Consider the following 15,854-nt stretch of genomic DNA (forward strand, 5'->3'; position numbering starts at 1 on the left):
CTACAACGTTTAACTACAGCACTTTAAAACGTTGGCTCGTATGGTTCTTGAAAGGAACAAACTGAATAGTATGAACTTGAATTAGCTGAATACTCAGGAGTCAATTTATGAAAACATTAGTAAAAAACAACCGTGTTTGTCACACACGACCAATAATTAGAGGGTTTGAAATAACAGCACTGTCACAATTTCACAATGTAATATATACACTGTAAATTTTAAGGTGTTAATTTAACACTAAAAAGTCGTGTTAAATTAAAAGGTACAGAATAACACCATTTCGGGTGTTATTTTCTTACTGGTGTTAAATTAACACCGAGTTTGGTGCTAAAATAGCGCCTATTCTTGGTGTTATTATAGCACTTGTTAAAGTGCTAATTTAGCCCTTAGCGTCCGGTGTCAAAATGACACTTAAATTCGGTGTTATTTTGTAACCCCTTTTCTTATTGTTTTATGTAAGGCCAGTTAAACTCGCGACACAAAAATGCTAAGCATTAAATATATTTAAAAAAAAAATCAAATGATTTATATGCATGTATTCACACATATAAATATATACAAAACATAAAACATACTATAAACAAGTCAATATATGAAACAAGTAAAGTTAAATGTATATATATATATAACTAAATATATAAAACATCTTAGAAATACTACTATATTATAATCTCTAAAGCCCCAAACTTTTCACAAACTTTTGAACTGAAACCCTTTTCTTTGCATTTGCGGGCTTACCTATCAAAACTACTTCCAAAAGGGCATAAATGTTACAGGCCTTTGGTGTATACTCCATATTAAGTACATAAAATGTACCTAGAAGTAGTACTATAGACAATGAAATTTCTATATATTTTTTTGACAGATCTAAAAAAATTTGCCCTTCAGTAGCAATTACAAGAGGGTCCAGACTCCCTAATTCTCCCGATCCAATTAGTCGTGGGTAGGTGGTGTTTGCTATTTCATCATCAAAAGAGTCATCTTCCTAAACAACAGCATAAACATAAACACAATTAGAATTATTAGGTCATTGAAAGTGAGACACAATATTGTCATGCCATGACAGTAATATAATTGTATTTTTATTAAAGCATACATAAAATTTTATCCATGCAGTTTTTATATAGTTTCGATATCTATTACTTACGCAGCAGATCTTGAAAACTAAGCAATTTGCCGTGGATTTTTCATTCAACACAACCTGAATAATCAATGCTGTAACTGCACTCCTTATATCTGCAAAATATACAACCAACTGATTAATATTTACAGTATACGCATTTTGCCATTGTAGATTTAAGTGCTCATGCTTTAAGATGAAACTCTACAGTGGTGGATCGAGCATAGAGTTTTTAGGGGGGCTTGGTTTTGTGAGCAACTAAAATCCGAATGTTAGAAACAAATAAATTCGCTAAATATTTTATCTATAATAATAGTAAATGTTCAGCGTTAATTAAAACTTAAAAGTCATGAAAAATGCCATTTTTTATCCCTCTATGCACCACGCTGTTGACGAGAGCTTAGAGAAGTGAGTACCCTGTGCACCCTCCCATAAATCCACCGCTGGAACTCTGTAAATGGACAGACTTAATTGAATACACATACCAGCTTCCTTATTAGGTTTTGCAACAGCATGGCCTCCATGTCTGACATCAATATTTTATGTGTTTGTTGTCACTATTGCCTGCCCATTTTATTACATTTTGAACCATATTATTGTAATGGATAACCATGTTGCTGGCTGCATTTTGGTCTGCCAAAATTCGACCAAATTCTGCTTTTACCTATTCCAGTTGCAAAATACAAGTTACAAAAAGCAAGTTTACTGCAAAGATGTCAACTACAACTGGTAAAATTAGCTGCCCCATGATTTTGAGGATAGTTCTATGCAATAGTTCTGCTCAAAAAATATTTATTCTTACCTCTGAAACAAGCTGAAGAGCTGGACACTCAGTCAGTAGCTCATTCAACACTTTTGGTTCATTTATAAATTGTTGGCGCCGGTAGGGGTAGGTCAACTCCATGAGCTCTTTAATTAGTCTATATCTTTTGTTTGTGTTCGTCATCTCGGTTACCATGGCTTTTTTATGTTCTTCGCACGTTTCTGCAGTCTCACCATTATCCATATCATAAACATCATACAGCTTACGTCTTTTTATTTGTGCTTCTGGCTGCTTTTGTGTAGTTTGAGACACACAAACAGATCTTGTTGTTGAATTTGTCTTCTTTCTACGCATGTTTTGAATCGATTAGTGATTGCTTTCAACCATGACCCTGTAACGAAGAAAGTTCATGCTGTACATTATAAGAGATAGCGAGCAAAGCTATAGGATTTCTTCTAAAGATTATCATATGCATTAAATAATATGAATATGACTTACTGTACCAGCTCCAAGTGAATCGACAAGAAAAGTATATTTTTCTACAATCATGGACGCCACTCTTTGTTTTTCTTCTCTGGATGGAAACATTGTATGAGCTTTAATAGAAGAACAAATGTCCCTAGTAAACTCATCCCTAAGGTTTCCATTAAGTTTTCCTGCTTGCAGTGCTTCATTCACTCTTGAAGAAAACTGTAAAATACAAAAGATAAATTTTAACATCAGAATGTGACCTATTATGAGGTATATTATTTAACATACAGAAATAGGAAGTTTAAAATCTTTTATCCAGTTCTTGTTCGGTTTCCTTTCTTCCACAAGTACAAAGCTTGGTGAAGGTTGATCACTCTTTTCAGATGCTATGGTATGTCAAGGTGTACTGGATGTTGTAGGTGACGGTGTGCCTGTTGACGAATGAGCTTCTTCAATTGAAGCTGAAGAATTGCTGACATTGTCATTTATGGCGAAGGAATGACTAGTGGATAAAGCGATCTTCTGGGTGGATGGTTCAATGGTGGATGGAACATTTCTTAATGGTAGAAACTTGTCCAAGCTGTTAATCGTTGCCAATGCATTTTGATTCGTATAACTTGCCCTACTTTTATGCCACATGCCTTCAACAGCTCTTCAGATGTATTGTTTAAAATACCAGCTGAATCAAACTATTCAAGTACAAAAAAATCAAAATTAAATTAAAAAGATATATATATGTTAATGACTGAGCGAGAGGTTCGTACAGGAGGATACTGGTCGAGTTGTTTTTTCGCTTCAAGCGAAAAAAGAACAGCCATTTGATGTTTGGATTGGGCTTTGACCAATCAGAACGCGCGTGAAATAAATGTAAAAATGTTTTCCAGAGGTCCCAAACGGCCAGAGGCCAAAGGCCGTTTTTTATGTCGAGAGGAACTATTTTTCTATTCGGACCGAAATATAAACGGTAAATAACGTATTTATTTCTTGTCAAGCGGTTATGGCCGTTGTGCCATAATGTAATCTTGAATTTCATGCGTAAAACTTTCGTCCCTTTCATCCATGTTTACGTTTTCTGCTATATTTTCGCTAACATTTTCCACGATATTTCCAAGCTCGTCGGCATAGTAAAACTCGCTTTCCGAGTGAGAACTATCATTCAAAGCCATTGTTAAAAACGTTTTCCAAATAACTTTTTTAAATTACTAAAACAGCTTAATTTATTGGCTTTAACATTTGCCAGGATTCCGCGGACCGGAGTAAAAAAAATGAAGTAATTTATTCGAACATCAACTTAGCATGCTGCAATAAAGATTTGGTATTTTTACTTCATAGTCTAATGTAGTTTGGAGCCACAGCAGTTGAACTTTCACTCATAATGCTTGACGTCTTAGATTACTTAGTCATTTTTATCTTTACATTATATTTCCCTCAATAATTTTCCCCACTAAATTCAAGTATTGTTTTTTCGGTATGGAGTCCATATTTACCAAGCAGTGTTAACAAAAGCAACAAAAAGTCGTCTAGTCACAACGTCAACACGCAAAAATTCATGCACTCATGCTAAATTTAATTTTATACACATACCTCTTCATCTTCAAGAATAGAAATTACAGTGTCCTTTACCCCTGCCTTCTTAAGATTATCAAGCAACGTGGAATCCATCCGACCTTAAACGTATAAAAATTTGTACAACACAAATACAAAAATTTCTACATGAAATATAAGCACGAGGAGAAGTATGTGTCACACGAAATTTCATAAGAAAATACATTCAAAAAAGCTTTGTATTTACCTTTTTAAAAGAAGGGAGAACGTCGAAAGCAAATAACTTAAATCCAATGGCTCTGTTAGCTTGGTAATATTGACTTTTACGTTTAGTTCACAATAAAATATAATTTGACAACGCTGCACAAACAGGTGAAATTACGATGAAAAGCATGAAATGAAATATGAAACAGTTTGACAGTGACAGTTGGCTATAAGCATTTTACCGCGTTTTTGCATATAGTCGCTAATATCACATTTCACACCATATATGGTAACAGAGTTGAGCCGGCACTCTCTTCAGAAGTGAATTGTATTCTTGAAGTGAATTATGTCATGGAGCGTCTATATCGATGTAATATTTGCCTAGAATTCGTTTCAGATTCTCTTCAATTACTAATAACACATATTGGCCGTATTCATCGTGATGAACCAAATTTTATGTTGTTTGTGGCATCGATGGTTGTGCCAGGACGTTTAAGAAATTTTATCATTGAGAAATCACCTTATTCGAAAACATAACATCGTGCGCAATACGAGGAACAGCGCAGAGTTGAATACTGATAGGGGAAACGACGATGCTAATCAAAATCATGAGATTGATAATACAGACCCTGAACAGGGAGTTTGACATTATGGCTGACCAGGACAATTTATCTAGAGCGAATGCTTTATGTTTGTTAAATTTCAAAGACAGAGGACGTGTACCTCAAACTGTTGTTTAGAGCATAATGGGATAATCGTTGAGTAATAAGGGGCCTGGACCCAACCGTTATTGTTGTTTGTCATTCGTAAACGAATGACCTTTGTATTTTGTCTCTCAATATATATTTTACAAGATCCTCATTTCGTGAAATAGACTAAGTCTTATCTATGACAAACAACAATTAAAACGACCTATAACGGCAGACGGGCGAAATACAGACGAAAAGATCGGACAATCCAACACTATAAGTAGTTTGGAACGCGACACGCCATCAGCAACAACACGGAACCTATTTGGCCAAGGGGCAGGAGAATATCTACGAAATTTATTAACCCGAAGGCAGCCATACAACCAAAGTAACGAGCAGCACCGGTAAAGGCGTTAATAACACTCCCTTCTGACCCCGAGATAAAGAAAAAATTGCAGTAAACACCACCATCTTATCGATCGCTGATATTTGGCGCCATTTTTCCGGCGGCGTTGAATTACTCCGAGTACTTCCCATCCACCAGAGGCAGGTCATAACCTTACGTGTGCACAAAAATGCCGAAGTACAAATGCCCCTATCCAGACTGCGATTACGAGACAGAGGAAGCTGAGGACCAACTCGCAGCGGTATTGTTGCAAATCCACTCGACCGGCGTTCACAATAACAGCCAAGCAACGAACACACGCACGGGCATCAACGCCACGGCGAAGATTGAAAAGGTCAGACGGCCAACTATATCCGCTGCTGGGTCCAGTGAGGAATGGACATACTTCCAAACGCGCTGGCAGGATTATGTCGAAGCCACAAAATAACCGGCAAAGACAAAGTAATCCAATTACTCGAATGCTGTGACGAAACGCTTCGTAAGGACCTCACCAGAAACGCTGGCGGCACCCTCACAAACAAACCCATCGACGAAGTCATGGCTGCAATCCGCAAACTCGCTGTACGAGAGGAAAACACGATGGTGGCCCGCATCAAACTACACAACATGCGCCAGGACCGTGACGAAACTATCCGCAGCTTCGGTGCACGTCTTCGTGGACAAGCCAGCGTATGCAAGTTTACGATTAACTGTCCCAACTGCGCAACAGAAATCAACTACACAGACAATATCCTACGCGACGCATTAACCGTTGGAATCGCCGACAGCGACATCCAACTAGACTTGCTCAGCGATAAAAATCAAAATATGACACTGGAGGAGGCATTTCTGTTCATAGAAGCCAAAGAAGCCGGCAGACGTTCGGCCACCCACCTACTCAATAGCCAAAGCATCGATGCTACCAGAAGCCAATATCGCCGCGGCAAACAAGACAATATGACCCAGGGCGTGCAAACCAATAAAACTGGGCCATGTTCCTACTGTGGCAAACATGGCCATGGTAGAAACGCCCCACCCAATGTCCGACGACAGGAATGCCCAGCCTACGGCAAAACATGCGATAGCTGCGGACGCCCTAACCACAACGCCTCCATGTGCAGAAGCAAAAACAAAACTAAGCGTCGGGACGCAAAACACAACGCAAACCGAGACCAAGAGGACGCAGTGTTTGACAACCTATGCATGACAAAAAGCCATCAGCATTGCAACAACGGAATCCTGCTAGACCACCATACTTACAATGACATGAATGACCGTTGGGTGAAAAAACCGTCACAATCCCAACCGTTCCTCCATATAAATGCGAAGTGTCACCCAGAGGACTACACAGCCCTCGGGTACACCCTGCATTCTACAAGACATCGCTCAGTCACATTGAATGCTATGGCGGACACTGGATGCCAGAGCTGCCTTGCTAGCATGCATATAATGAAACGACTAGGACTACGCCAGAAAGACCTGCTTCCAGTCACTATGCGCATGCATGCTGCGAACAACAATGGCATCGATATCATCGGTGCAGCCATCGTGAGATTCTCTGGTCAATCCAAAGACGGACGAGTGTTGGAGAGCCGTCAAATTGTATATGTCACTCGTGACTCAAATAAACTCTTCCTCAGTCGTGAGACATGCGCCGCCCTGGGAATCATCCCAAACAGCTTCCCCACCGTGGGAGACACAATGTCAGTAGACATACATACTAACCAGTCTATTCACGTTGTAGCAGAACACCCATCAAAGCGCACATGTGACTGCCAACGTCGCCAACTGCCGCCACCTAAACCCACAGTACTGCCCTTCCCTGCAATCGAAGATAACCGGAAAAAAATAGAGGACTGGCTGCTCCATCACTACAAGTCCAGCACGTTTAACACTTGCGAGCAACAACAACTGCCACGCATGGAAGGTCCACCAATGCGTCTCATGATTGACCCAAATGCGAAACCTAAAGCACACCATACACCAATCCCAGTCCCTTTACACTGGCAGGACGAGGTGAAAGCTGGCCTTGACCAAGACGTGGCCCTCGGCGTGATTGAACCCGTCCCAATCGGCGAGCCTGTCACCTGGTGCCACAGGATGGTCATCTGTGCGAAAAAGAACGGTAAACCACGACGAACCGTTGACCTACAGGCACTAAATGCAAACGCCACTAGGGAGACCCACCACACCCAGAGCCCTTTTCACCAGGCACGCTCTGTTCCCAGTGGCAAAAAGAAGTCAGTGTTCGACTGCTGGAACGGTTATCACAGCGTTCCCCTTCACCCAGACGACAGACACCTCACCACCTTTATCACTCCCTGGGGTCGCTATCGGTATAAGTCAGCGCCACAAGGGTACATTGCCTCGGGGGACGGTTACTCACGCCGGTTCGATGAGATTGTATCACACATTCCAAACAAAACCAAATGCATAGACGATACCCTACTTTGGGCAGATAACCTCACCCAAAGTTTTCATCAGGCTGTCGAATGGTTAGATATCTGCGGTCGAAACGGCATTATCCTCAACCCAGACAAATTTGTCTTCGGCTCAGATACAGTCGAGTTTGCAGGGTTTGAAATCACATCAAACTCTGTTCGCCCAAGCAGGAAATTCATCGATGCTATTCGCCATTTCCCAAAGCCGCGCAGTATCACTGACATCCGCTCTTGGTTTGGCCTGATCAATCAAGTCTCATACGCATTTGGAGCCACTGAACGCATGCTACCGTTTAGAAAACTGCTAAAACCCGGCACGAAGTTTTATTGGGACGAGGAACTTAACACACTCTTTGAGGAATCCAAATCCGTTATCATAAATGAAATCCACGAGGGCGTTCGCATCTTTGACAAGACACGTCCCACTTGTCTTGCCACTGATTGGTCAAAACACGGCATCGGCTTCTGGCTACTGCAAAAACACTGTGAATGCCAGTCGACTGGACCACTATGCTGCCACACCGGGTGGAAGATCAGCCTGGTCGGCAGCCGCTTCACACATGCTGCTGAATCCCGATATGCACCAATAGAAGGGGAGGCACTGGCAGTCGCAGACGCCCTTGACAAAGCCAGGTTCTTCGTGCTCGGTTGCACCAACCTCACAATCGCCGTAGACCACAAACCCCTGCTCAAACTATTCGGTGATCGGACATTGGAAAACATCCCAAACCCCCGCCTACGTAATCTCAAGGAGAAGACACTGAGGTACAGATTCAAAATGATCCATATCCCTGGTATCCGTCACAAAGCCGCCGATGCGATCTCCCGCCACCCCACAGGTCCAGAGAACCCCACCATGCTTTACCTCCAGGACGACATAGCAGAGTTGAAGGACACTACCATACACACCGGCTTTGACGAAACCATCGCTTCACTCGCTTCCCTAGCACTTACAAACGTCGCCACAACCTGGGACAGGGTGCGCATGGCAACTGCAAGCGACACCACTATGCACGATCTCATGAATGTCATTGAATCTGGCTTTCCAGCTTCACGTAATGACCTGCCAACACCATTACAAGAATACTACCAGTTCCGCCACAGCCTCTACACAGTGGACGGCGTCATCATGTACAGAGATCGTGTGGTTATCCCACCACTGTTACGCAAAAATATCCTGGAAGTCCTACACTCGGCACACCAGGGCATATCATCTATGACATCCCGCGCAGAGGACTCAGTCTTCTGGCCGGGAATCACCTCAGATATTGCAGCAATGCGTACGCAATGCAACCACTGCAACCGGATGGCACCATCCCAACCCAGCGCACCACCCACACCAACCATCTCACCAGCCTACCCTTTCAGTGCATCTGTGCGGATTATTTCCACTACAAAGGATCCAACTATCTCGTAATCGTAGACCGTTACTCTAACTGGCCTATTATCGAACGAGCCAAAGACGGTTGCGACGGACTAATCAATTGCCTACGTCGCGTCTTCACCACCTTTGGGATCCCAGACGAATGCGCTACTGACGGCGGACCAGAATTCACCGCCGTCAAAACACGGCAGTTCCTCAAACAATGGGGAGTACACCACCGCCTCGCCTCCGTTGCATTCCCGCACTCAAATTGCCGCGCGGAGGTTGCCGTTAAAACTGTGAAACGCCTCATCACGAACAATACCGGCCCCACTGGTAGCCTCAACACAAACGCCTTACAAATTGCTGTTCTACAATATCGTAACACGCCTGATACCGACACGAAATTATCACCGGCCCAATGCGTCTTCGGTAGACCCATTAAGGATTTCATACCAATTTTCCCCGGCCGTTATAGGCCACACGTCACCTGGAGGGAAACACTCAATGCTCGCGAGGAGGCTTTACGAAACCGGCACATGAGAGCGGCGGAACGTTGGTCAGAACACACAAGAAGATTACCACCTCTGTCCATTGGACATCACGTAAGAATACAGAACCAAACAGGACCGTACCCTACGAAATGGGACAAGACTGGAACAGTCATCGAAGTCCTTCAACACGATCAATACCGCGTCAAAGTCGACGGGTCCAACAGAATTACACTAAGAAACAGAAAATTTCTGCGGCAATTCACACCTGTACAAGAGCAGTTACCCAAAATACTATTGATACGGACCTGCTGCTGATACCAAAAGTCTCAACGGAGAACCTTACTCCCAACAAAATGACAGCCAGCAGAAAACAAACACCGTCATTACCATGTCTAAGACCGGCGACACAGACTGACACCCCGGAGCCAGCACCACTACCGAGCACAGATACCGCAGATGGAACTTCACCAAACGCAACCAAAATACCTGAAGATGCCAGTGAACCTACACCAGCGACCACAAAGCCAAGCAAGAAAGCACCACTAGCTCTACGCAGATTACTCGATTTCAACAAGAAAGGGCTGTTAGAAAATTGAGAGGATGAACAAATATCATAGAACAACTTTATATTACGCTTTCCTATACTAGTAAAGACTTAGGGGGGGATAGAGCATAATGGGATAATCGTTGAGTAATAAGGGGCCTGGACCCAACCGTTATTGTTGTTTGTCATTCGTAAACGAATGACCTTTGTATTTTGTCTCTCAATATATATTTTACAAGATCCTCATTTCGTGAAATAGACTAAGTCTTATCTATTGTTGATTCCTTCGTTGAGAATGCTACGAAGGTTACTCAAACAAGCATTAACCTTTTAAATTCTGGTATAACTAGCTGCCTTAAAAACGCTGGGATTGACTTAAACAACCTACCAGAGGTGAATGAGTTATTTGATGAAGACAACCCAATCTCAAATCCTTTTGCTGGTATTGACCAAGAGTATCTCCAATATGAATACTACAAGAAGGAGTTTAATCTTGTGGTAAGTTGTAAAATTGGTTTAGAAATTTATAAAAAAAGTAATCAAAATTTTACAATCAATATTTCACTTTTTAGGAACCACAAAAGATTGTTCTTGGAAAATACCACACAAAGAAAAGAAGAGGAAATAGATTGAGCGATGTCGAAAAAACAGATGATGCATACTATATTCCCTTGTTGGAAAGTCTGCAACAGCTTCTTAATGATGAGTCAATTCTTAACGAGGTTTGTGTTGATTACATGTGCATGTGATGTATGTATATAATTGTCCATTGAACACAATGCTGAATATAGAAAATTTTAATATTACCATTGCCTTAGCTTTGTTCTGCACATGACAGTATCCGATCCAATTTTGTGTAGGTGGAAAATCCTCATTTTTGCAACAGTGATTTTTTGTCTGATTATTGTGATGGTGAAGGCTTTAAAGAGCACCCACTATTCAGTAAAGATCCCTTGGCATTGCAACTTCTTATTTATTTTGATGAAGTAGAAGTTTGTAACCCATTAGGATCAAGAGCTAACAAACATAAATTAGGTTAGTACCATAATTTAATTTAATGTGCTCGTAATTCCCATACTGTAGGTTTAAAAATGTCTATTTCATTAAATTTTCCAGTTACCTTTTGCATTTCATATAGCCGCTTTTTATTATACACAAAACACACAAACACAAACAACATTTATATACCGGCCAGTATTAATCCCCGCCAGGGGGGTTGACCGGTCCATGAATTTTTCCACGCCACACATCTACCATGAATTCCACGCCACACATCATCAATTTCCACGCCACACATCATGAATTTTTCCACGCCGCTTTTTATTATACATTGGGCAATATACGCCCAGAACACCGGTCTCACCTCAATTCCATTCAACTACTTGGACTAGTGTCTAGTAAGCATCTCAAGATATATGATGTGGAACCTGTGCTAAGAGCATTTCTTAGAGACCTTCAAAAATTAGAACAGGTATTGGACTAGTGTTGATGCATGTTTTTCATGTTTTGTTCTTTTAAGAACTCTAATAAATTAAGGAATAAATTAACTTTTTAGGTTGGTGGCTATGAGTTTATAATAAATAATCAGCGAAGATGCTTTGCAGGAACAATTGCATTTATATCTGGAGATAATCTTGGTTCACAATATCTTGGTGGGTTTAAGCAAGGATCACAGTCTTACAGAAAATGCAGAGTCTGTATGGGAAATGCTACAGAAATAACTGAAATGGTATATATAATGTAGCTACAGTAATGCTTGACACTTGCCACTGCACCTATTGCATGGTTTATGCTTTCTCCATAGTATGTAAACTTTGAAAAATAAAAAGTACTTAGTTCATATAAAAGTGCTTTACTTCAGACAATGTGTTGGTTTAATTAATTTAAATGGTTTCAGTGCTAGATACTGTTTGTGTTTAGGGTGACTTAATTTAACTTATTTGTTTAGTTTCATGAGGATGACTTTGTTTTGCGAACAGTGCAAGGTTACAATGAGCAGTGTCAAAAACTGGACCAAGGAGAGCATTTCAAAAAAACTTATGGCCTGAATCAGTTTTCTTTACTTAACAACTCAAAGTACTATCATGTCATTGGAGGACTCCCCCCAGATGCTATGCATGATATACTGGAAGGTGTGCTACAATACATTGTTAAAGAATTATTAAAAGAATTCATCTTTGAAAAGAGATACTTCAAACTAGACGACCTTAATAAAAGGATGCAGGCATTTGATTTTGGTTATCATAATGATACCAATAAACCTGCTCCAATTCAAACCGAAAGACTTTTTTCATCAGACAATAGTTTAAAGCAGCACGGTACAGTAATGTCCTTTCCACTATTTTAAAAATCCTTAAATTCTATATAGATCTATATACAGTATGTAACTATTTGATACCATAAGGTATTCTAAGGTCAGGGGATCCCTAAAAATGAAGTAATTAGCACACGTTCCCTCAGGAAGATAATTTGTGACGCTTTTCCGTCCTATTAGCAAATCAGATGTGGTGTCTTGGCCTACATTTGCCATTTCTTATTGGTGACCTTATAGAAGTAGATGATCAGCACTGGGGGTTACTCTGTACCTTACTTCAAATTGTTCGTATAAGTTTTACTCCAATTGTGAGCAGAGAGCAAGTTTCATATCTTCAAATACTCATTCAAAAGTTATTACAAAATTTTAAAGAATTGTTTCCAGAATGCAGTATCATTCCAAAGATGCACTACATGGTTCATATGCCAAGAGCAATACTTCAGTAAGTTTAGAATTCTGATTTACAATTACAAACCATGTGGCTTCAAAAACCAGCAGTTTTCAAAAATAATTTACAATTCTTTCCTGTATTCTGTATCAATTAACAGATTTGGGCCTCTTGTGCGAAGTTTGTGCATGCGCTACGAAGCAAAACACCATTACTTTAAGAGGTTGGCAATAGTGATTGGTAATTTTATAAAGCTACCATACTCGTTGGCAAAGAGGCACCAAGAAGGAGTTTGTTATCGCCTACAGTCTGCTGAAGGTGGAAATAGCACGTTTATTTGCAAAGGCACTGAAATTGGGCCAGGTGCATTTCTTAATGATTTCTTTCATTCAGAACAATATATAGTTATAGCTCAATGGTGCATCCATTATCCTGAGTTGGTTTTATTTTTTATGTAAGCTACAGCTACAGTAATTAGAGAAACTTATGTTCGTCTTTTTGAAGGTAAAACATTATATGTTGGTGATGTTGAAGAGAGTGGGCTCATTCGAACAGAATCTCCTGAAGTGAACAGACAAACACCATTGTATAGGTAAGTCAGATTGATGTAATTAGTCGAGTGACTGAAATATCTTCATTGTGAATGATGAAATTGCTTGAAATTGCTCTTTATTTACTTGCTTTTCAGTAAAGTTTATGTACACAATTAATTGCTTTGAACTAAATAATATTAATATTTTTCCTATTATAATTTTAGTACCAAATGGATTACTATCAATGGAACAAAATATAAAGTAGGAGCTACTGTCCACATTGGTTATGATTATGTTGAATTTCCCCAGTTTTGGGAAGTTATTGGTATTTATATCATTAACCAAAATGTTGCAACTGCCATGTTTGTTGTTTCAAGAAAACAGACTGTCAGGTTTTCTGAACATTATCAGGCTTATGAAGTTGCTCAGTCAAAACAGAAGGAAATTAAAATTAAATATTTTAAAGAGTTAACCTCAAATTTGCCATTTAACTTGATAAAGCCATTTGGGTGTAACACAAAATACATTTGCCATAGATATGAAATAGATGTAGAATAAATTTTACTTTCCTGAACACAGCATATTCATGCATTATCGTAATGTATATATTATGGCCTTTCAAAAAAGCTGATTATCTTTGGTATAAATTATTCTATTTACTGTTTAACCTGTGTACTTATTATCAGTGAATGATTTATAGGGAGCAGGTGCAGGGGTGCTCACCCATCTATGTTCTGGTCAACACGGTTACATTTAGGTGTGCCAAAACGGTATTTCTTATTACTTTTAGGTTTTAAAGAACTCACAAAGCCAAGGTTCCCCCTATAAAATCCATGCTTAATCCAGCTTTGGTTAATATAACATATGTATTGCCGCTATTTTTTACGAAGTTTTTAAACTGTTTAAATGAACGCCTAAGTCAACTGTTCTGTTATCCGTGTCAGAACGAAAACAGCTGCAGTTTGATATAAGTATAAAAATAAGTTAAAAAAACAGTTAAAATAAGTGTTATTTTGACACCCATGATTTTACAAGGAGAGTGGTGCAGAATTAACGCCCTTTATAAATTATTGTAACTCTTGCTAATGGTGTTAATTTAACACCAACCACTTAACATCAAAAAACATTGTTACTTTAGCACCTTTGTGGCAGAACAAGGTGCTATTTCAGCACTATTAATTAGGTGTTAAAGTGTTGAGGTGTAAATTTGACACGCTACAATATGTTTAAGGTCATATGTTGTTAAATCAACACCAATATTGGTGTTATAATAACACCTTTTATTTAACACCACCGGTGGGTGTCAGTTTAGCACTAGAGAAAGTGCTAGTTCAACACCTCAAAAATAACAGTGTACATGATCCATTCTTTACTTAAAAATGATAAGTGACTGACGTTTCGACAACCTTAACGGAAGTCATCTTCAGAGTCAAATGAGGAGTAAACGTCAGGTTAGCCGTATTTTTTGTCTCGTTCTTACGTCATTGTATTGTGCGCACAGGAAATATGTGAGTGTCATTTGTGTATTAGTGTGAAGTGTGATGTTTTTAGTTGCTCGTGTATTTCTATTGCGAATAAGTCGTATGTAAAGTGCCGGTAAATTCAGTGATCTCTTCAGGGGGGTTCGTTCCAAGTTGGTGTACCAACTATCTAATTTAAGCCATTGTTAGTGATGTAAGTAATGCATTTTGCTGTGTCCCACTCAATGTTGTGCTTTATCACTCGGCGATGTTCAGCAATGTGATTAGTTTTGTCTTGTTTCTTTGTAGCTAATTTGTGCGACACGTATTTTGTATGATTGATTTAAGGTATCGTTGCTGTATAAGTCCAGTTCTATGTTGTCATCAGTCCCTGTCACGAAGTAGTCCCATGAGATGCGCATGTGCATTTGCTGATCAGTGTAAGCAGTTTGCTGAAACGTTACAACGGATGAGTTAATGGAAAAGAAAATCCTTTTAAATCCAATACATACATTTAGATGGAGACAGCCTAGAGGCGGAGCTAAAGAGGCTACGACATACATTCATAAGTCTATAGCCAACATTGAAGTTACGATGGGCAACATGGCCCAATTATTTGAACATATACTAGCTAAAAAGCCTTTAAAATGTGAAAGCCCAACGGGCAGTGGAAAACGACAATTAACAGAGCATGACAATGACTCTGATAGCGAGCAAGAGCCAGAAACATCCTCTGGGAGGAGTAGAGGCAAGCGACAACGTCGCAAAAAGTCTATTTATGCTATAAGCATTGTTGTTGGCGATAGCGAGGACGAGTTAGCAAAACTTGTGGGCACTGCTGGCAAGAGTACCGACGGTGAAATAACAAAAACGAGTGGAAATGAACGCAACGCCCAAGAGCATTACTTCTTAGACGACCTCGCTAAAGGTTTGTCAGACGAGGAAAGCACAGGCCCTAATTTAAAAAAAAAGTTAGCCGATATAGTGCTAAAACGATGGGGCAAACAAATGAACCCCGAAAAGTTAAAGCTAAACCTAGAGAAATACACACGTCCTGAAAACTGCCAGGAATGTGGTGTAAGAAGATTAACCCAGAGATATGGCAATTTTTAAATTCAAAGAAAAAGAAGGCAGATATAC

The 15,854-nt window shown here is 39.9% G+C and overlaps 2 protein-coding genes and 3 long non-coding RNA genes across 5 annotated transcripts; 4 read left to right on the plus strand and 1 right to left on the minus strand.

Moving 5' to 3' along the window:
- Positions 1 to 904: 904 nt before the first annotated feature.
- LOC124437444 lies at positions 905 to 1,624 on the minus strand. Its single transcript, XR_006945688.1, has 3 exons — positions 1,606 to 1,624; positions 1,148 to 1,236; positions 905 to 985 (listed from the first exon to the last, which is right to left on the minus strand). It is a non-coding gene; the product is annotated as an uncharacterized LOC124437444 (long non-coding RNA).
- Positions 1,625 to 5,573: 3,949 nt separating this feature from the next.
- Positions 5,574 to 9,790, plus strand: LOC124435992. Its single transcript, XM_046985920.1, has 2 exons — positions 5,574 to 8,898; positions 9,042 to 9,790. The coding sequence occupies exons 1-2, from the start codon at positions 5,574 to 5,576 to the stop codon at positions 9,788 to 9,790; spliced, it is 4,074 nt and encodes a 1,357-aa protein (XP_046841876.1).
- Positions 9,791 to 10,300: 510 nt separating this feature from the next.
- On the plus strand, positions 10,301 to 10,634 carry LOC124436995. The gene is made up of 2 exons (XR_006945560.1): positions 10,301 to 10,517; positions 10,592 to 10,634. It is a non-coding gene; the product is annotated as an uncharacterized LOC124436995 (long non-coding RNA).
- A 26-nt stretch (positions 10,635 to 10,660) lies between these two features.
- LOC124436996 lies at positions 10,661 to 11,172 on the plus strand. Its single transcript, XR_006945561.1, has 3 exons — positions 10,661 to 10,741; positions 10,880 to 11,054; positions 11,158 to 11,172. It is a non-coding gene; the product is annotated as an uncharacterized LOC124436996 (long non-coding RNA).
- A 102-nt stretch (positions 11,173 to 11,274) lies between these two features.
- On the plus strand, positions 11,275 to 13,812 carry LOC124435993. The gene is made up of 7 exons (XM_046985921.1): positions 11,275 to 11,490; positions 11,575 to 11,748; positions 11,968 to 12,151; positions 12,571 to 12,775; positions 12,882 to 13,084; positions 13,226 to 13,313; positions 13,479 to 13,812. Exons 1-7 carry the CDS (start codon positions 11,275 to 11,277, stop codon positions 13,810 to 13,812), a joined length of 1,404 nt encoding a protein of 467 aa, XP_046841877.1.
- The last annotated feature ends 2,042 nt before the right edge of the window (positions 13,813 to 15,854 follow it).

This window comes from Xenia sp. Carnegie-2017, unplaced genomic scaffold (assembly GCF_021976095.1).
Source record: "Xenia sp. Carnegie-2017 unplaced genomic scaffold, XeniaSp_v1 HiC_scaffold_16, whole genome shotgun sequence".
In the NCBI taxonomy this organism is placed as follows: domain Eukaryota; kingdom Metazoa; phylum Cnidaria; class Anthozoa; order Malacalcyonacea; family Xeniidae; genus Xenia; species Xenia sp. Carnegie-2017.

What these genes read in the sequence shown, in the direction of transcription:
- LOC124435992 (XM_046985920.1), top strand. Translation starts at nt 5,574, where the DNA reads ATGGACATACTTCCAAACGCGCTGGCAGGATTATGTCGAAGCCACAAA. An exon ending in CTCAGATATTGCAGCAATGC is followed by an intron (nt 8,899 to 9,041) that starts GTACGCAATGCA and finishes TCGTAATCGTAG; the next exon opens with ACCGTTACTCTAACTGGCCT.
- LOC124435993 (XM_046985921.1), top strand. Translation starts at nt 11,275, where the DNA reads ATGAATTCCACGCCACACATCATCAATTTCCACGCCACACATCATGAA. An exon ending in ACCTTCAAAAATTAGAACAG is followed by an intron (nt 11,491 to 11,574) that starts GTATTGGACTAG and finishes TTAACTTTTTAG; the next exon opens with GTTGGTGGCTATGAGTTTAT. An exon ending in ATGCCAAGAGCAATACTTCA is followed by an intron (nt 12,776 to 12,881) that starts GTAAGTTTAGAA and finishes ATCAATTAACAG; the next exon opens with ATTTGGGCCTCTTGTGCGAA.